Below are 21,241 nucleotides of genomic sequence, written 5' to 3' on the forward strand. Positions count from 1 at the left end.
ATTGATAACTTTATCTCTAGAATCTTCATTAATTTCTTCAGAGATAACATTGAGTTCCAAACAATAGATTTTATTTCTAAAGTCCATAGGCTCCAAATCTTTTTCCTGTTCCACGTTTGTTCCAATCTCCGGGGTCTCCTCTCTCACAGGGACCCCTGTTCCAGTCTCCAGGGTCTCCTCTCTCACAGGGACCCCTGTTCCAGTCTCCAGGGTCTCCTCTCTCACAAGGACCCCTATATCTTTAATCTCCTGTGTCTCCAAACAATAGATTTTATTTCTAAAGTCCATAGACTCCAAATCTTTTTCCTGTTCCACGTTTGTTCCAATCTCCGGGGTCTCCTCTCTCACAGGGACCCCTTCCAGGGTCACCTCTCTCACAGGGACCCCTATATCTTTAATCTCCTGCGTCATTTTACTCAATTCAATTTTCAGCTCCTTACAACCCTGTCGCAGGTTTTGTTTCGTTATCTCAATCTCATCCATTATTTTCTGAAACATAGTTATTTCCAGATTCTCAGCCACTTTCTTAATTGCCATTTTAAAAGAAAAATATAGGAAAACCACTTCTTATTTCAGCAACAATTGGGTTAATACTCCAAACTTGGTGACATCACAGTATAAACAGAGCAGACAGCCTTATCTCTCCATAGTTAAGTAAACAAAATGCAGTTCCCAGGATCGAAACAATTAATGGCAGTCGTCAAGAAACAGATTCGTCAAAATAAAATAGACCAAAAAGAGAGTAGTCTCAGACAATATAATATTCTTCAAAATAAAAATCTGGAATAGAAATCCCTCTTCTGTGTATATCTTTAGAATGCAAATCCAGGACAGCTTTTTGCAACAAAAACAGAGATAAGCTATTAATTAGTGCGTAGCAGAGAGAAGTTATGGCTCCCCAGTGAGATGTCAAAAACCGATCAATCTGGCAAATCTCTTTTAAACAGCAACAATTTAAGTCAAGTAAAAGAAAAATATAGAAAGAAGGGTGCTTGCCTGTTAGTGCGTTCTCTCTTAGAAGATAAGATGTACGTTCGCTTTATCAGATAGAGCTTGCTGTTGAAAATCCGTCCCACCTTCGTCGGCTGGACCTCGTCCCATAAATTAATGAGATCTGGTCGTCCCAACAAAAATAGGCTTTGAGGTTAATCTCTTCGTTTCTCCCTACCCGGGAGAAGTTTAATCAGTCAAAAAAAAAGAAAAAACTGACTGATATATCTGAATAAGCTTCTTTTGAGGCAGGAGCCCGTCTCAAAAGCAGGCACAGGCTAAGTCACCCTTCCCGGAAGTCATGTTAAATGTAGCTTTTGTAGTGCTCTTTGGTTTTTGCTATTGTAAAAGTCAGGGTGGATATTATTTTGTATATAATTTACATACTATTTGCTTTTTTTAAAAAAAATAGCTACATTGACAAAAAGATAGATTCCTTGATCCGTTAGCAGTGAATTTACGCAGAGCTCTGCACACCTCTCCACTACATGGTCAACAAGTTGCAAGGGGAGTGAAGACATGGCTATTAGCCTCTGTACTAGTGACACATGGATGCTGTCTTAGCACTCCACTCCACCCCCAGTTGTGAAGATGTGAGAGGGCTTTCGGTGCCAGTCACGTAACTGATGAGGTGGAAGCAGAGGCAATGCTTGGGCTCAGACAGGCTTGTTCCTCCCCTCCACCCATCTAATACTGTAGATAATTGTTCCTGTGAGAGACTTGGAAGTATTGATTCTCAAAATATCTGCCTGTTTGGGGGGCATAGGTAGGGGGGAAGGGGTTTCCTAAGTTTGGTCTGGGTGCCAATTTCTCTCTGCTCTTGGCAGTTGTCTGAGGCTAGGGGAGGCTTCTCTCTGTGTGAGAACATGAGGGGAGCAAAGGCTGTATTCTGCTGTCATTGGCAATCACTCGTGGCCGAGTAAATTGTCTTCCAGGGTAAGGTCTTTAACAGTGGGTCCGTAAGTGACTGTGGAGGCCCATTCTGGATCCACAAAGCCTCCCACAGTGAGGATATAGGTTTCCAGATGGAAGATGGGCACGATGAGGACTTGCTTGACATGCCTTCCACTTAGCTCATTTGTCCCTTTCGCCCTGTACTGGTGCTTCTTCAAAGTCCACAGCACCTTTGATAATGGATGACCTCCAATTGGGATGCTCATGGGCCAAGGCTTCTCAGTTCTCAATGCTCATGTTACATATTTTTAGATTAGCTTTGAGAACATCTTTAAACCTCTTTGTGAAGTTGATGCTGGATGTTGATGTTGGAGGACCATTGTTTCATTGTTTGCTATTCATTAGATCAGGACCATGGCTGACTAGTGCAGAAATGTCAGGATTTTTAAAGTTGTGTTTTTAAAAAATAATAATAGGATTTTCTCATACACTTATTATGTTTTTGTTGGTTGTCCCTGATCTTACTATATGTATGATTTCCATTGCAAAAGTCATATAGAATGTTCTAAGTAGTTCTTATCCATCACATCAGTATAATGTTGAATGTTACTTTCCTTGATGAGGGGGAGGTGAATTATAGCAGAATGGCTTTCTTCACTTTTTTAGAACACCTGACACCACTGAAACTTAACCTCTGAAGAGATGTTACAATATTTGGCTATGCATGCGTCTGAAAGAAATAAAAATGCTCCTCTTCCTTTGAATCCCCAGAACAAGCTCCCTTGTTTGATATCACACCTGAGTCCAAAGATCTTCCGGTTGGTGAAAGTGCTGACTTTGATTGCCATGTTACTGGAACCCAACCAATATGTATTACCTGGGCAAAAGATGGCCGAGAGATCCGTACAGGAGGAAAGTATGCCATCACATTTGTAGCAAACACAGCCCACTTAAGGATTCTGAGAGTAGGCAAAGGAGACACTGGACAGTATACCTGCCAAGCAAGCAATGATGCTGGAAAAGACTTTTGCTCAGCTCAGCTTAATGTGAAAGGTATTGGAATTTAAGTTGGCCTTGTCGAAAGGTCTTCCGTCATTCAGAAAAGAAGGTTTCTTATGTTTTCTTTTCCATATAATCCTTTGTTTCTAGCTGCAAGGTGTCAAAAATGGAAAGACCTCTTTTAAACTAAAAAAAAAAAAATTCATGGAAAGCAATCTGTGGGAATATAAGACCTGCCTTTTTTTCTCACTATGTCTTGAAACTCCAGTAGAACAGAGGAAAAATGATTACGCTCATAGATGTCTGATTGATTCTTCCAACAAGTAATAGATGGTTGTGCTTTACATACGCTCATGTTAATTGTAGCTTTTAAAGTGCTCTTTAGTTTTTGCTATTGCAAAAGTCAGGTTGGATATTATTTTGTATATAATTTACATATTGTTTGCTTTTTTTAAAAAAAAAAGCTACATTGACAAAAAGATAGATTCCTTGATCCGTTAGCAGTGAATTACGCAGAGCTCTGCACACCTCTCCACTACATGGTCAACAAGTTGCAAGGGGAGTGAAGACATGGCTATTAGCCTCTGTACTAGTGACACATGGATGCTGTCTTAGCACTCCACTCCACCCCCAGTTGTGAAGATGTGAGAGGGCTTTCAGTGCCAGTTGGGTAACTGATGAGGTGCAAGCAGAGGCAATGCTTGGGCTCAGACAGGCTTGTTCCTCCCCTCCACCCATCTAATACTGTAGATAATTCTTCCTGTGAGAGACTTGGAAGTATTGGTTCTCAAAATATCTGCCTGTTTGGGGGGCATAGGTGGGGAGAAGGGGTTTCCTAAGTTGGGTCTGGGTGCTATTTCTCTCTGCTCTTGGCAGTTGTCTGAGGCTAGGGGAGGCTTCTCTCTGTGTGAGAACATGAGGGGAGCAAAGGGTGCATTCTGCTGTCATTGGCGATTACTCGTGGCCGAGTAAGATTGTCTTCCAGGGTAAGGTCTTTAACAGTGGGTCCGTAAGTGACTGTGGAGGCCAATTCTGGATCCACACAGCCTCCCACAGAGAGGACATAGGTTTCCAGATGGAAGATGGTCACGATGAGGATTTGCTTGACATGCCTTCCACTTAGCTCATTTGTCCCTTTTGCCCTGTACTCATGTTTCTTCAAAGTCCATAGCGCCTTTGATAATGGATGACCTCCAATTGGGATGCTCATGGGCCAAGGCTTCTCAGTTCTCAATGCTCATGTTACATATTTTTAGATTAGCTTTGAGAACATCTTTAAACCTCTTTGTGAAGTTGATGCTGGATGTTGATGTTGGAGGACCATTGTTTCATTGTTTGCTGTTCATTAGATCAGGACCATGGCTGACTAGTGCAGAAATGTCAGGATTTTTAAAGTTGTGTTTTTAAAAAATAATAATAGGATTTTCTCATACACTTATTATGTTTTTGTTGGTTGTCCCTGATCTTACTATATGTATGATTTCCATTGCAAAAGTCATATAGAATGTTTTAAGTAGTTCTTATCCATCACATCAATATAAAAGGTTGGTACAGATTGCAATTTCTCACTCTGGAATGTTTAGACATTTGTGCAACGTTGATGCCAATACTTGACTTCTTATTACTCATTAGAACCAGCAGTTTTTGTGAAGAAGATCAGCGACCATTGTGTGGAGCCAGGCAAGTCCATAATTCTAGAGAGCACGTACACTGGTAGCCTTCCGATTTCAGTGACATGGAAGAAGAATGGTGTAACTTTAAGTCAATCCAAAAAGTGCAACATTACCACAACAGAGAAGTCGTGCATTCTGGAAATTCTTAACAGTACAAAGGATGACCACGGAGAATACACATGTATGGTGGAAAATGAGGCTGGAGAAGATATTTGTGATGCAGTGGTATCCTCTTTAGGTCTGTCTTTAGTGATTTTTAAAAAAAATTCTGATTGCCACTCCATTTCATAATCTCAGGTGCAAATATTCTAATGCTGATGCTGACTCTTTGTGCCCTCAGAACCCCCTTCTTTTGTCACACATTTGGAACCTCTTGAGGTATCAGTTGGAGACTATACCACTTTGCAATGCCAAGTTACTGGGACTCCAGAAATCACAATATCTTGGTACAAAGGAGATACAAAATTAAGATCTACACCTGAGTATAAGATGTTCTTCAAAGATAATGTTGCCACATTTATATTTAACAAAGTGGACGTCAGTGACAGTGGAGAATACACTTGCAAAGCGGAAAACAGTATTGGAACTGCCTCTTCAAAGGCTGTCTTGGCAGTTCAAGGTGATTCTTTTATTTTGGTTGGTTAAAAGACTCATATTTACAGATCTTTCACTCTTAAAAAAATGTTTTCATCTGTCCAGATGGTACATGAACCATAGATTTATTGCATACCTATTTTCTTACAGAGCGAAAACGTCCACCTTCTTTTGCAAGGAAATTGAAAGACACAGAGCAAACTGTTGGCTTTCCAATCAAATTTGTTTGCCGCCTAAATGGATCAGAGCCTATTAGTGTTACATGGTATAAGGATAGTGTGCCTTTAAGAGATGACTTTAATGTACAAACATCTTACATAGATAATGTGGCAACTCTTCAGCTGTTGCAGACTGAGATGAGTCATACTGGGCAGTATTCTTGCACAGCAACAAATCCTGTTGGAACTGCTACTTCTAGTGCTAGGCTAACAGTCACAGGTTTGTTTCATACTGACTCTTGTTTTCATCCATTACATTCAGCTTCTCTTCCTTACCTCTGAAGAGATGCTTCAATATTTGCCTATATATACGTCTGACAGAAATAAAAATGCTCCTCTTCCTTTGAATCCCCAGAACGCAAACAAGCTCCTTTGTTTGATATCACACCTGAGTCCAAAGATCTTCCGGTTGGTGAAAGTGCTGACTTTAAGTGCCATGTTACTGGAACCCAACCAATACATATTACCTGGGCAAAAGATGGCCTAAAGATCCGTACAGGAGGAAACTATGCCATCACATTTGTAGCAAACACAGCCCACTTAAGGATTCTGAGAGTAGGCAAAGGAGACACTGGACAGTATACCTGCCAAGCAAGCAATGATGTTGGAAAAGACTTTTGCTCAGCTCAGCTTAACGTGAAAGGTATTGGAATTTAAGTTGGCCTGGTTTTCTTCTATCATACAGAAAAGAAGCTTTCTTACGGTTTCTTTTCCATATAATCCTTTGTTTCTAGCTGCTAGGTGTCAAAAATGGACAAACAAAACATTTGCATAGAAAGCTATCTGTTTGTATATAAGACCTGCATTTTTCTTCTTACTGTGTCTTGAAACTCCAGAAGAACAGAGGAAAAATGATTACGCTCATAGAGGTCTGATTCTTCTGACAAGTAATAGATGTTGGTTGTGCTTTACATGCACTCATGTTAAATGTAGCTTTTAAAGTGTTCTTTGGTTTTTGCTATTGTAAAAGTCAGGTTGGATTTTATATTTTGTATATAATTTACATATTGTTTGCTTTTTTAAAAAAATAGCTACATAGACAAAAAGATAGATTTCTTGATCCGTTAGCAGTGAATTATGCAGAATTATGTGTGAGAACATGTCAGGATTTTTACAGGGTTCTTTTTTTTAAAAAAAAAATAGGATTTTCTCATACACTTATTATTTTTTGTTTGTTGTCCCTGATCTTACTATATGTATGATTCCCATTGCAAAAGTCATATAGAATGTTCTAAGTAGTTCTTATCAATCACCTCAATACAATGTTGAATGTTACTTTCCTTCTGGCTTCTCAGAACCTCCTAAATTTGTAAAGAAACTGGAATCATCAAGAATGGTGAAACAGGGCGATTCATGTCATCTTGAATGTAAGATCAGTGGTTCCCCAGAAATCAAAGTTGTGTGGTACAAGAATGACCAAGAAATCCATCCTAGTGACAAACATCACATGGCATTCACTGATGCCACAGCAATGCTGATCATCGTTGATGCTAACCTCGAAGACAGTGGAGATTACATTTGTGAAGCCCTGAATTCTGCTGGCACTGCAAGCTGCAGTTCTATAGTCAGTGTGAAAGGTTAGAAGCCAATTTCTCCTGAGACTTCCTCCCTCCAACCCACCTTTTAGGAGCACAGGCAGCTGCCTTATACTGAGTCAAACACATTCTTTCAATATAGTTTACACTGAGTGGCAGTGGCTCTCTGGGATTTCAGGCAGGGTGTTCTCTCAGCCCTACCAGGAGATGCTGGGGACTGAACCTGGAACCTTCTGCATGCAAAGAACATGCTCTACCACTGAATTATGGCTCTTCCCCTTCTTTGCTCTTAAACAGTTAGATGATTAAACTATGGTGTTGGAAATGAATAGTCCAAAGTACTAGTGAAGGACTGAGATTCTGTAATCCAAAGATTTCTCACCTAACGCGGTAGTGAAAATGGTGGAAGTGCTGAGGAATAGGGCAGGCACACTATGCAAAGAAATAGTAAAACACCCATGAACATTTAAGAGCAGAAGCAGCCGACTTAAAGGTCCTTCTAGTCTTTACCTGTCACTTGTCTGTCTCAGGAGCTACAGAATGGTGTGGTAGTACAGGACAGTAACTAGGTCCAATCTATTCCCTGTAATTCAGTTTCTGGGCAGTCTGAGGATTAAAGACACACTGTTAAGATATATGTTTTCAGCATCTAACTATACTTAGGAAGCTAACAACACGAGGGAACAGGTGAATGGATCAAAGATGTGGGTGATAATGCAAGATATGAGGTTACAGGAGTAGGAGGACCAGCTTTCTCTTATGTGTGCCAGCTACAACACCTCTTAGATGTTTGTCCATTGACTCCTAGCTATGCCCGATAGTTAGTTAATAACAGGGGGACGGAGTTGCAGGATTTCAAAAAAAAAAATACAGCACTTATAAGATAGGTAAGAAAAAAAACTCTGGACCTGGAAGACTTAGAGTATGTAGTTGAGCGTATTGGATCAAGAATAATAGATCTGACTGTGGGCAAAAGTCATGACGCATATTAAAGGTTATGCGTAGGCATACACCCATACTTATTGACTGCATTTATTTGGAAAATTCTGTGCCACATGCAAAAGTAATTTGTAAGAAGAGATGCCAAAGTTTTCAAGCAGGACTTTACAATTTTAGAAATAGAACTGACCTCAGAATGAACTGCTATGCACCCAGCACTTTGGAGAACTAGAGAATCTTCTGAGGCACCTAAACAGGGATTTACAAGCCTATCTTCTGTTTCTGAATGCCTTGTCCCTGTTAGTAAGAAACCTGTCCCAGGAATACAGCTACATCTTCTCATATTCTTTCTCTTATAGAACCTCCTGTCTTTAGCAAGAAACCTACCCCAGTAGACACACTTAAGGGCTCTGATGTCACCCTTCAGTGTGAAATTGCAGGCACTCCACCCTTCGAAGTTGTCTGGTTCAAAGACAGAAAGCAAGTCAGAACCAGTAAGAAGTTCAAAGTCACAACTAAGAACTTCATTGCCAGTGTCCATATTCTTAACCTTGAAGCAACAGACATTGGGGAATATCAGTGCAAAGCTTCAAATGAGGTGGGAAGCGACACTTGCACTTGCCCTGTAAAGTTCAAAGGTCAGTATGTGTACAAATGCTGTACAAATTCTGTGGCTTCCTCTTCTTAATATATCTTTCTGGCTTCCTTGCAAGATGCTTGTATTTACATTCTTGTTTTTACCATAAGTAATTCTCTTCTCTGCCAGAACCACCTCGGTTTGTTAAGAAGCTGAGTGACACCTCCACTTATGCTGGGGAACCCATGGCACTGCGGGCCGTAGTAGAAGGCTCCCAGCCTATTTCTGTCGTTTGGCTTAAGGACAAGGGTGAAATAATACGGGAAAGCGAAAACCTCCAGATTTCCTTTTTGGATAATATTGCAACGCTTCAGATTGCAAGTGCCGAAGCCAACAACAGCGGGAAGTACATCTGCCAGATTAAAAACGATGCTGGAATGAGAGAATGTGCAGGATACTTACAAGTTCTAGGTTGGTACAGGCTTTCTGCCCCCTTCTGAAGATTTAGACCTTGGCTGCCTTTGCAATCACAGCGATAGAACAATTTGCTTCTTAAGTCTTGGTTTTGCAAAACTCAAGTTTTCTGGGTTGCCTCCTTCATTTCAGAACCGGCTGTGATTTTAGAGAAGCCCGAGCCCATGACAGTTACGGCTGGCAATGCTTTCACATTGGAGTGCACAGTGGGTGGAACTCCAGAGCTAATTACCAAGTGGTTTAAGGACGGAAGAGAACTCACCAACAGCCGCAAACATCAAATTAGCTTTTCCAACAAAGTAGCGACGCTTAAGGTTCTCTCCGCAGCCATGGAGGACAGGGGATTGTACACTTTTGAAGTGCACAATGAAGTGGGGAAAAGCAGCTGCACTTGCTCAGTCAACGTTTCAGGTTAGCTTGGAATCTTTCTTCTCAATGGCCGTTTCCCCTCCTTTGATCATTTCGCCTCTTAAAACTTGGCTCTTTGTTCCCTTTCCCTACACAGAGCACATCGTTCCTCCTTCTTTTGTCAGAAGATTAAAAGAAACTTTTGGTGTGCTCGGCTCTTCAGTTGTTTTGGAGTGCAAGATTGCTGGATCCCCACCTATTTCAGTCACTTGGTTTTATGGAGGAAATGAGATTTTCAGTGGGGATAAATATGAAACCGCCTTTTCAGATAATGTCTGTACTTTGAAGGTGAATGCTCTGGACTCATCTGATACAGGTCCCTATACCTGTGCTGCTGCGAATGTAGCTGGCTCTGATGAATGCAGCACATTTTTGACAGCGCAAGGTCAGTAAAGGGTAGACAAGGCACCCTGTACAAATGTTTCTACAATGTGTTTATCTTGCTTTCTTGACAACCTATTTTCTGCAATTGTCAACTGCCTAGCACATTCACTAACCTTTAAAACTTGGTATGTGTGTAAATCTAGAACCACCCTCTTTTGCAAAGACACCTGATCCACTGGAGGTTTTACCTGGAATGAGTGTAACCTTCAGGAGTCTGATTAGAGGAACTCCTCCATTCAAAGTGAGCTGGTTTAAGGAAAGTAGAGAACTCATGCCGGGGAGAACGTGCAACATCATCTTGACAGACTCAACAGCAGAGCTGGAATTGTTTGAAGTAGGACCACTTCAGACTGGGGATTACACCTGCCTTGCCACAAACGATGCTGGCAGTGCTTCTTGTACCACACATCTTTTTGTGAAAGGTTTGTCCAAATGCTATGCCGTATCCTTATTATGGCATGTATGCATGTACACACACATATGTGCAGTCACACATTGTTATAGTTCTTGGTTTGACCTTTTCTTTCATATGACTTTATCTTAGAGCCTGCTGTATTTGTGAAGAAGCTAAGCGATTTCAGCATAGAGCACGGCAAATCCATTATTCTAGAAAGCACATTCAGTGGAACCCCTCCACTTACAGTGACGTGGAAGAAGAATGGCGTAAATATCTCACAGTCGCCAAAATGCAATATAACCACCACAGAAAAATCAGGCATCCTGGAAATTCTTAAAAGTTCCAGAGAAGATGGGGGAGAATACACATGTGAAGTTGCAAATGATGCTGGGGAGGATGTATGCTGTGCTCTGGTATCAATCTTAGGTGTGCTAACTGTCTTAAGTTGGTTTGGCTATTCTTGGATTAATTGCCATCAAACTCTATGCATAGATTGATTGAGTATTCTGTGATAATTTCTTCTTCAGAACCACCTTATTTTGTTAAGCACTTGGAGCGTGTGGAGGTGACCCTAGGAAAGCCAGCATCTTTACAATGCCAAGTAGCTGGAACACCAGAAATCAAAGTATCCTGGTACAAAGGAGATACCAAGCTAAGATCTACCCAGGCTTGTAAGATGCACTTCAAGAGCAACGTGGCTTCACTTGCTTTCAGCAAGGTGGAGAAGGCTGACATTTGTGAATATGTCTGTAAAGCAGAAAACAGTGCTGGGTTTGCTACTTCAACAGCAGTGATTGCCATCAAAGGTGATGAATCATTTTAAAATAACTGAGCCTTGTCACTTTACAACAACAGATTTAAGTATTTGTGTGTAATATGCTAAAGTGAGTGACCTACTTGAATCGCAGGCATAGTGATAGGGCCCCAGGATATCCACAAGCAGCTTGATTGACTGCTAGGGAGACTGGGATATCTGTGACTTCCTCTCATGCAATCATAGATATCCCAGTCCCCATGCAGCCTTCCTTCTCTGTGCAAGCATCAGTCAGAACGGGAGGGCTGGAGGGGAATATGGGAAGCACACCCAGACCTCCCATTTGCACATATATCAGAGGATTGGGGCGAGGAGAAAACAGAGCTCTGTTCATTTCTGTTGGGATCCTCAATATATGTGTAACTACTAACAGTTCATTTTTGAATCTTGTACGATAAATTAGTATATGCTGCAATTTCTTTTTGCAGATGTTAAACTTCCTCCTTCATTTACGAGAAAACTGAAAAATGTTCAGGAGACTGTTGGTTCTCCTGTCACTTTCGATTGCTGCATTGTTGGCTCTGAACCACTTGAAGTGTCTTGGTATAAGGATGGGGTATTGTTGAGAGATGACGATAACATCCAAGCAACCTTCTTAAGCAACATAGCAACCCTTCAGATCTTGCAAACCTCCATGGCTCACTGTGGCCAGTATACCTGCTCCGCTCACAATGCTCTTGGGACTGCTTCTTCCAGTGCCAAGCTCCAACTCACAGGTTTGTAAACGACTAGGGGCTTATCCACACAGGAGCCTCACTTCATACTAAAGAAGCTGCTTTTACCATCGCAGTAGCTTTTCAAAGTCCACACTCTTTGCTCAGTGGTAGCTTCCAGTTGGCTGTTTTCCTTTCACACGAGTAGGCGTTCCTCTGGAAAGGTTTAGTGTCTCTGTTTTGTTGTGGCCCCGGCCCCAATTTTACATGTTTACTCCCTCCAGAGTATCGATATTGCTAATGGAGAAGGGGAGGGCTTTTTTGTCAGTTTCATTCTTTCCTGTCAGTTGCACGCCTCTCCCAGCTTCCAGGAGAGTGTTGGGGTGCAATTGACACAAAACTGTATGAAAATTGATTAGAGAGAGGAGTGAGTGAAAGGCAAAGTAGGGAGCAGCTGCAGCAACCTTAGTGGGTGGCAGAGAGAGAGGGAGTGGGCGATGGGGCATAAGAGAGCCCACCCACTAAATTGCAGTGTGGATGAGCCCTAGATATCAACTTGTGATGCATTGGTTCAATTTTAAAGAAGGTGAACAAATCACCAATGTGGAACAACAGACTGTACTAGTGACATTGAAGGGAAGGCAATAAAATGAGTCATGTTGTCCTTTTTTCACTTTTTTAGAACACCTGAAACCACCAATCTTTGATGTGAAGCCTTTGCCTCTTGACGTTGCTCTTGGGGATAGTGGTTCTTTCAAGTGTCATGTCACAGGGTCAGCGCCAATGAAAGTCAGCTGGGCAAAAGATAACCGAGAGGTCCGCCCCGGTGGCAATTACAAGATCACACTGGTAGAAAACACTGCCACACTGATTGTTCTTAAAGTAGGCAAAGGTGATGCTGGACTTTACACTTGTTATGCAAGCAACAGTGCTGGGAAGGATTCTTGTTCTGCTCAGCTGGGTTTCAAAGGTAATTTGATGAAAAGTGCTGTCTTGGTTCCTCCTTCTGCCCCGTTCCATAAAATGAACACATGATGAATCCTCTAGCTCAAAATGGGCACAGGTGGATGGCATCCTGGATCTGCAACAGCAACTGATAAAAATCTTCTTGAGATGTTGACATGAAGTTATTGTCATGGGCAAGTTAATACCATATTGGGATTGGTGTTTATTGCTTACAAGATTGTTTAAAATTAGCAACCTGTTAAATATATAAGGCCTTAAAGAGGCTGAACATAGACTGTCTTTTTAAGATGTGACATTGGAGTGGACTATTATATTTTTACTTGAAAATGATGACAGGTAGCTTTTTTTCTACACAGGTATAATGAAGCTGAGAAATCTGCAGTCTAGAGTAAAAAAGGAACTTGGTGTTTATTTGTGTTGTATCTTGGGTCCAGTGGTAGATTCCATCTGTGGAGCAGGGAAGGCGATGATTCCAAGCAATTTCCACTTCTCCCTGCAGCCTCTTGTACCACCTGTTACACCCTTTCATAGGATCCCCAAACCCCCTTGAGCATATTTGGTGGGTACCTGGGGCTGTACATGGGAGGGGAAAATGCAAACTGCCTTCCCATTCTGCTGATGAAATCCTCTGCTGGATCAAGATGCCTTCTACCAGCAGAGGGACACCATTGGGTACAACCCATGCAGCCACTATTTTATTGGGTAGGAGTGTTATAAACATATGTAACTTTAATATATAATGTATATAGGTTTAGGGAAAAACTTCAAGCCATATCTGTAATCATATTGCAGAGAGAAATCAGCCTTTAAATATTAAGTACTTTAAAGGGATCGGAGTGGATATTGATAAAAGCAGTGTTATTTCTGGCAGGGCCTCTGTGTCTTTGGCATTGTATGAAAGGCATAAATTCAATAGATGGTGCTTTTCCCAGCATGCCAATGCAAAGACAGGGAAAGCTTCACCTGTTGAACATCCTCCTAGTACACCATTTCCAAAGGTACAAAATCCCTGCTCCCCCCCCCAAAAAAAAAGAGTTGGCCAGCCTAGTCTCAGAATACTGGGCTAGATTTAGGACTAAGTCTCTTTGCATAGAGAAGGAGAAGGGAAGGCATGTTCACACGTATCCCCCTAGTTGAAGGCATATTGATAGGGCCCCCAGGATATCCACAAGCAGCTTGATTGGAAACAGAACTCTGTTCATTTCTGTTGGGATCCTCAATATATGTGTGACTACTAACAGTTCATTTTTGAATCTTGTACGATAAATTAGTATATGCTGCAATTTCTTTTTGCAGATGTTAAACTTCCTCCTTCATTTACGAGAAAACTGAAAGATGTTCAGGAGACTGTTGGTTCTCCTGTCACTTTCGATTGCCGCATTGTTGGCTCTGAACCACTTGAAGTGTCTTGGTATAAGGATGGGGTATTGTTGAGAGATGACGATAACATCCAAGCAACCTTCTTAAGCAACATAGCAACCCTTCAGATCTTGCAAACCTCCATGGCTCACTGTGGCCAGTATACCTGCTCCGCTCACAATGCTCTTGGGACTGCTTCTTCCAGTGCCAAGCTCCAACTCACAGGTTTGTAAACGACTAGGGGCTTATCCACACAGCAGCCTAACTTTGTACTAAAGAAGCTGCTTTTACCATCGCAGTAGCTTTTCAAAGTCCACACTCTTTGCTCAATGGTAGCTTCCAGTTGGCTGTTTTCCTTTCACACGAGTAGGCGTTCCTCTGGAAAGGTTTAGTATCTCTGTTTCGTTGTGGCCCCGGCCCCAATTTTACATGTTTACTCCCTCCAGAGTATCGATATTGCTAATGGAGAAGGCTTTTTTATCAGTTTCATTCTTTCCTGTCACTTGCATGCCTCTCCCGGCTTGTTCCTCCCCTCTAGATTATTGTTCCTGTGAAAGACTTAGAAGTATTGATTCTCAAAATATCTCCCTGTTTGGGGGGCATAGGTAGGGGAGAAGGGGTTTCCTAAGTTGGGTCTGGGTGCCCATTTCTCTCTGCTCTTGGCAGTTGGCTGAGGCTAGGGGAGGCTTCTCTCTCTTTGAGAACATGAGAGGAGCAAAGGCTGTATTTGCTGTTCATTGGATCAGGACCATGGCTGACTAGTGCAGAAATGGCAGGAATTTTACAATGTTTTTTAAAATAGGATTTTCTCATACACTTATTATTTTTTGTTTGTTGTCCCTGATCTTACTATATGTATGATTTCCATTGCAAAGTCATACCGAACGTTCTAAGTAGTTCTTATCCATCACCTCAATACAATGTTGAATGTTACTTTCCTTGATAAGGGCAGGAATAAATTAAAGCAGAATGGCTGTTTTCACTTTTTGAGAACACCTGACACCACTGAAACCTAACCTCTGAAGAGATGTTAAAACATTTGGCTATATATGCGTCTGAAAAAATAAAAATGCTCCTCTTCCTTTGAATCCCCAGAACGCAAACAAGCTCCCTTGTTTGATATCACACCTGAGTCCAAAGATCTTCCGGTTGGTGAAAGTGCTGACTTTGAGTGCCATGTTACTGGAACCCAACCAATACATATTACCTGGGCAAAAGATGGCCGACAGATCCGAACAGGAGGAAACTATGCCATCACATTTGTAGCAAACACAGCCCACTTAAGGATTCTGAGAGTAGGCAAAGGAGACACTGGACAGTATACCTGCCAAGCAAGCAATGATGCTGGAAAAGACTTTTGCTCAGCTCAGCTTAATGTGAAAGGTATTGGAATTTAAGTTGGCCTTGCTGAAACTTCTTCCGTCATGCAGAAAAGATTTCTTTTCCATATAACTCTTTGCTTCTAGCTGCTAGAAGTCAAAAATGGACAGGCCTTTTTCAAACAAACAAAACTGCATAGAAAGCAATCTGTGGGAATATAAGCCCTGCCTTTTTTTCTTACTATGTCTTGAAACTCCAGTAGAACAGAGGAAAAATGATTGTGCTCATAGAAGTCTGATTGATTCTTCGAACAAGTAATAGATGTTGGTTGTGCTTTACATATGCTCATGTTAAGTGTAGCTTTTAAAGTGCTCTTTAGTTTTTGCTATTGTAAAAGTCAGGTTGGATTTTATATTTCATATACAATTTACATATTGTTTGCTTTTTTAAAAAAAGAAAGCTACATTGACAAATAGATAGATAACTTGATCCATTAGCAGTGAATTACGCAGAGCTCTGCACACCTCTCCACTACATGGTCAACAAGTTGCAAGGAGAGTGAAGGTATAGCTATTAGCCTCTGTACTAGTGACACATGGATGCTGTCTTAGCACTCCACTCCACCCCCAGTTGTGAAGATGTGAGAGGGCTTTTGGTGCCAGTTGAGTAACTGACGAGGTGAAAGCAGAGGCAATGCTTGGGCTCAAACAGGCTTGTTCCTTCCCTCCACCCATCTAATACTGTAGATTATTGTTCCTGTGAGAGACGTATCTCATAAGTATTGATTCTCAAAAATCTGCCTGTTCGGAGGGCATAGGTGGCGGTAAAGCGGTTCCCTAAGTTGGGTCTGGGTGCCAATTTCTCTCCCTTCTTGGCAGTTGAATGAGGCTAGGGGAGGCTTCTCTCTGTGTGAGAACATGAGGGGAGCAAAGGCTGTATTCTGCTGTACTCACTGTTCATTGGATCAGGACCATGCAAACCTTCCCACTTTCAACTACATCTGTTTCATCTACCTTAGGACAACCATGTTGCTGCTGTTATGAGAGTAACATGGCATTGGAACTAGGAGATCAAAAATGCTTGCATTTGTACTGTTTCAAAGCATAAGAATGCATGCATGGAATGAATGTTCATGTGGAATTATTATTATTATTATTATTATTATTATAGTTCCTGCAAAGAAACCTCAGGAAGTCAAAGTAACCAAAGTAGCTAAGAAGGAAGAAGCAGTTTATGAGAAAAAGGAAGAAATTTATGAGTTTCATGAAGAAGCATATGAAGAATGGGAAGAGGAACATGGAGAGGAACATGAATATTATGAAAGAGAAGAAGGTTACGATGAAGGGGAAGAGGAATGGGCATATGGAGAAAGAGAAGTAACTTATGAGGAAAAACGAGTTCATCATGAAGAAGGTATATTTCATTTTTAAAAACACCTTCCATTACTACTTTGCTTTTTCTTTTGGCCTTTCCCCCTATATCAGGGCTGGGGAATCTGTGACCTCCAGATATTGATGGATTCCAGGTCCAATCAGCATAAATCAACACGGCCAATGGCTAGGCATGATATTTGACGGGCCAATGCTCCCCCTCCCCCACCGTCCTATATGATTAATTTCCAATCTCTCATTTTACAGTTCTTTTGATGGGATGGGGGACCTCAACATGGCTGGAAAAGCTGTTGTCCTTTTTTCTGTCAAGTTTTACTTTTTCGCAGAAATAAACTTGCTGAAAAGATTTCAGATGGATTTTCAGCCAGTCTAAATTCTATATTCTATATTTTTGCCTTAATGTGATAGAAGATCATGTAATAATATAAAACAGCAGCTGGTATGCAATGCAGTGACAGAGGTACTCAGCGGGGCAAGATATTGCCAACATGTTACCCCACTACTGAAAGAATTGCCCTGGCTACCAGTTCAAGGTACTGGTTTTGGTGTACAGAGCCCTATATAGCTTGGAACCAGGATACCTGAAATATTGTCTTACCCCTTATGTACCCAGTCAGTTACTGCGCTCTGAAGGTGAGACCGTCCTGCAGATACCAGCTTATCAGCAGGTCTGTTCCACACAACATAGGAAGTGGACCTTTAGTGTTGTGGCACCTACCCTTTGGAATTACCTCCCCTTAAATATTAGACAGGTGATGTCTCTGTTGTCTTTTTGGCACCGGCTAAAGACCTTCGTCTTTCAATAAGCCTTTTAAGTAGAGACCTTATCCCAGTCTGCGTCTGTTGGAATTACTTTTTAAGATGTTTTTTTAAAAAGTTAAAAATATATGTTTTTAAGAGGTTTTATTTTTAAGAGGTTTTTAAGATGTTTTAAGATCAGGGAGGAAGGATGGGACAGAAATTTAATAAATAAAATAATGATAAAACATCTGTTGGTTATGTAACCATACTGCAGCATTTAAGCAAATGCTGGCCAGTACTGAATGACATTTAGAGCAAGAATACCCCACTGTTAACACTCACTGCACTCATCATTCATTTAACACAGATTATGTGGCCCTTGATGATTATAACATGAAGCAGGTGTAAGATAATTTTATGTAGATGTCTAATTGGTTATATTTTTCTAATTATATGTATATTCTTAAAACTATTACTAAATACCTTGAGCAGGGGCAGAGATAGGGAAGAAAGCAAAATAAATAAGATTATGTCACTGGGTTATAAACTAGCTTAAAATAGTAAAGTAATGTGTTCCAGGGTCAAACAGTACATATTGCGTAATATCAATGTGATGTATTTTATACAGTTGTCCAGGTTCCAAGAAAACCAGAGCCAGAACGGAAACCACCTGAAATTTCAACCAAGAAGGTAGAAAAGAAAAAAGCTGTTGTACAAAAAGGTATGTGCTTTAGAATCTTAGTATCAAAACATTTTCCCGTTTCAGCATGTCCCATTTAAAATTCTTACAATCATTTAAGTACTTATTTACAAATAAGTTTCATTTTATGTATCTTCAGTAGAGAGTCAGAAAAAGTGATTCCCAACTACTTCTCACGACCCAGGTTCCAAACTGGTGCTTTGGGGTTAAGCTCCCCCCATTCCTCTAAGGCCCCCACCCAAAGTCAGGAAACACCTGAGAGGCTGTTATTGGGAGGCATTTTGCCTTTCTCCTTCATGTAAGAGTGTAAAGCACTTTCCACTCACACAAACAAGATGGGTTTGGTGCCAGCCATGGACACTTAGGCCAGATCACGTATCTGATGCCAGCCATACAGAACACTGCTCATATCTCCACTTCCTCCAATCTGAACATATCAGAGAATTTGAACATTCTCTTATATCACATTCCACTTCATTTCAATCACAGGAAAGTTTGCTATTGATTTTAGCATGTCCAAAGATGTTTATGGACATTTCAACTAGTGCTGAGCTGAAACTCTTCACTTGTGAACTTTTTTGGGGGAGGAGCACTATAGTTTACAAATGTTTTGGGGGTGCAATGCAAGCTGCAGCCACCAACATAAGGAGTTCCTCCACTGTTGCTTGCAGTGGTTGAAACAAAAAGTTTTAAAAGATGCCATCTTGGCCACAAAATGGTAGATGCACCACTGAATCCTTGGTGCCCTCTGATTTTCTACTAACATGCCTTTGCTCATTTTTACTGGAAGCAAATAGCATGGCAAATTGCGGGGAGTGTTTCCCAAAACACTCATCATCCCTCATTCACCTTCTTAACCCTCTCCCACAGATGATGAAGAGAAACTGAGAGTGGGCCATTGAAGGCATGTTAGATGTTATCTGTCTCAGAAATTCCAGCAGCAGGAAATTCATTTCTAAAGGAGAAATATAGAATGGTTTAAAAATCATTCCATTTACATACTTAAGAGCCTGACAACTTCTGTGTAAAAATAACCAATGCACAGCTGATGTGAAATGATTTAAATCCCCTGTAGTTACTCGAAAACCTGTAACTGAAGAGGTGGAAAGAACTGCTCAAGTGATGGAGGAAGAACATTTCAAACGGACTATAGGTATTACTGAAAATGATGCAACTTACATGCACTTAAGAGTGAACAATGCTATTAATACATTTCCTTCAATTTAATATGGCTGCCCATTAGCTACCAGGCCAAGTTCAGGGTTCTAATTTTGGTGTACAAAGTCCAACACAGCTTGGGACCAGGATACCTGAAAGATCATCTTACCCCTTATATATCCAGTTGATCACTGTGCTCTGCAGGTGAGGGCCTCCTGCAGATACCTTTTTATCAGGAGGTTCGTTCTACACAACATAGGAAGCAGACCTTTAGTGTAGTGGCACCTACCCTTTGGAATTTCCTCCTCTTAAATATTAAACAGGCACCATCTCTGTTATCTTTTTGGTGCCTGCTGAAGACTTTCCTCTTTCAACAAGCCTTTTAAGTAGACACCTTATCCCACTCTGTGTCTGTGCTGGAATTGCTTTTTAAGATATTTTTAAAGCTGTTTTTTTAAAAAAGATGTTTTCAGTATGTTTTGTTTTAATATGTTTTTAAAGGTGTTTTGTTTTAATATGTTTTAAAGTCTTTTGTTTTTTAGAGGTTTTAACATGCTTTTAGTGTTTTTGTTTACCGCCCTGGGCTTCTTCTTGGAGGAAGGGAGGGATATAAATATAATAAATAAATAAATAAAATCAATAATGGAAAGTTGCCTTATAACCAGTCAGGCTCTTTTGTCCATCTTAAATAAACATTTATCAGTATCAATATCACGTAAGAGTACAATGATATTCAATAGAATTCCAAGGGACCATAGGATTGCCGCCTCATTATTTATTCATTCATTTTTATATATAAACTATATCCCATACTTTTCTCCTTCTATTTGGAAGCCCAAAGGCTTTGCTTTTTATGTGCCTTGACTTAGTTCCAAATAACTGGGGCAAAAATGAAAGTCCATATGCAGTGTGTCATATTACACTTTTTGTGTGAGTTTAGCATGAATGATGACTGAAAAGGCTTTGGAGGCTTGCATATATTTGGTATTAACTATTTATGTCCTTAAAGCTCCAGAAGCTCCACCACCAAAACCTGTACGAAAGCTGGTCCATGAGGAAGTGGTAGAAAGAAAAGGTACAAAACATATTTTCCTTTTTTCAATGTTTATGTGTAATCCTTTTCCAAATACTTACATAGCTCTGTGTCCACTTGTGTGCTCAAGTTCATATCCACATTACTATTCTGTGCTGACCTGTAGTTATCACTGTTTTTATCAACCCATTGTGTTATTCCCACCTGGTGCTACACAATTACGTGGGACATGATCCTTCTCCATGCAGGAGCAGTGGCCATGCAACCAGTGAAGGATCCCCATATGCTTAACAGGCATCTCTGTGTACTTGGAAAGGCACATGTGCAGACCAGACTCTAAAGGTTCTGAGTTTGTTATTAGAGCAAGAGATGGAAGTCTTCAAGTGCCTCAAGTGGAAGAGGGGAAAAACACGGTTCTCATAAGTCTTATGGGGATCCTACCACACGAAGGCACTGAGTCAACATAGGCAAAATATGTGCTCATAGATTTTTTTTCTTTCCTGATTTATCTTTATAGTATATCCTATATTCATCTAATGTAAGCTATATGTTATAATTTCATGTAACTTCTGTATACTCACAAATATATGCGTTCATTCTATTCGCATACAAAAATATGATTGTTTAGACTGTTTGAAAACACTTTGTATGTTTTCTGGTCTCAATTTTTATCTGTTGTGATTTTTATTTCTATTTATTGCCATAATACATCCACCCTAATGCTATAATTATAAGTCATTGTGAAGTTATACTAGTTTCATAAAGATAAATTGTCTACCAATTTTTTCATTTAAAAATACTAAAGTGAATTCTTGCTTTTAAAGTACCAACAGAAGAACAGTGGGCTTTTTCAGAAGAAAAGGTGTCTGTTTCTTATCACAAAGAAGAAGAATATACATATGGTTCAGGTAAATACAAGTATCTTTCATTTTGTTTTCTCTCCTTGCTATCTTGTCTTGTGTGAAAATTGTGCCTTTTACATTTCTCCCAATTCAATGATCTCTTGTGGATGTGGGAGCTCTGG

General features: G+C 40.6%; 1 protein-coding gene across 23 annotated transcripts in view; it reads left to right on the top strand.

Moving 5' to 3' along the window:
* TTN (titin) overlaps positions 1 to 21,241 on the top strand; it is a 359,167-nt gene that overhangs the window by 164,259 nt on the left and 173,667 nt on the right. For 21 of the 23 annotated variants that reach the window (XM_061608344.1, XM_061608325.1, XM_061608332.1 and 18 more), the window contains 22 exons: positions 2,656 to 2,937; positions 4,516 to 4,794; positions 4,897 to 5,175; positions 5,301 to 5,588; positions 5,724 to 6,011; positions 6,664 to 6,945; positions 8,202 to 8,480; positions 8,609 to 8,890; positions 9,026 to 9,304; positions 9,399 to 9,686; positions 9,829 to 10,107; positions 10,230 to 10,508; positions 10,610 to 10,888; positions 11,325 to 11,612; positions 12,232 to 12,519; positions 13,812 to 14,099; positions 14,970 to 15,257; positions 16,365 to 16,607; positions 17,955 to 18,047; positions 19,102 to 19,179; positions 20,194 to 20,259; positions 21,042 to 21,125. In XM_061608344.1, coding sequence (XP_061464328.1) covers positions 2,656 to 2,937; positions 4,516 to 4,794; positions 4,897 to 5,175; positions 5,301 to 5,588; positions 5,724 to 6,011; positions 6,664 to 6,945; positions 8,202 to 8,480; positions 8,609 to 8,890; positions 9,026 to 9,304; positions 9,399 to 9,686; positions 9,829 to 10,107; positions 10,230 to 10,508; positions 10,610 to 10,888; positions 11,325 to 11,612; positions 12,232 to 12,519; positions 13,812 to 14,099; positions 14,970 to 15,257; positions 16,365 to 16,607; positions 17,955 to 18,047; positions 19,102 to 19,179; positions 20,194 to 20,259; positions 21,042 to 21,125 — 5,379 coding nt within the window. The remainder of the gene's footprint in view (positions 1 to 2,655; positions 2,938 to 4,515; positions 4,795 to 4,896; positions 5,176 to 5,300; positions 5,589 to 5,723; positions 6,012 to 6,663; positions 6,946 to 8,201; positions 8,481 to 8,608; positions 8,891 to 9,025; positions 9,305 to 9,398; positions 9,687 to 9,828; positions 10,108 to 10,229; positions 10,509 to 10,609; positions 10,889 to 11,324; positions 11,613 to 12,231; positions 12,520 to 13,811; positions 14,100 to 14,969; positions 15,258 to 16,364; positions 16,608 to 17,954; positions 18,048 to 19,101; positions 19,180 to 20,193; positions 20,260 to 21,041; positions 21,126 to 21,241) is intronic. The other 2 variants (XM_061608347.1, XM_061608348.1) reach the window with 1 other exon arrangement.

This window comes from Rhineura floridana, chromosome 2 (genome assembly GCF_030035675.1).
Source record: "Rhineura floridana isolate rRhiFlo1 chromosome 2, rRhiFlo1.hap2, whole genome shotgun sequence".
Lineage (NCBI taxonomy): Eukaryota > Metazoa > Chordata > Lepidosauria > Squamata > Rhineuridae > Rhineura > Rhineura floridana.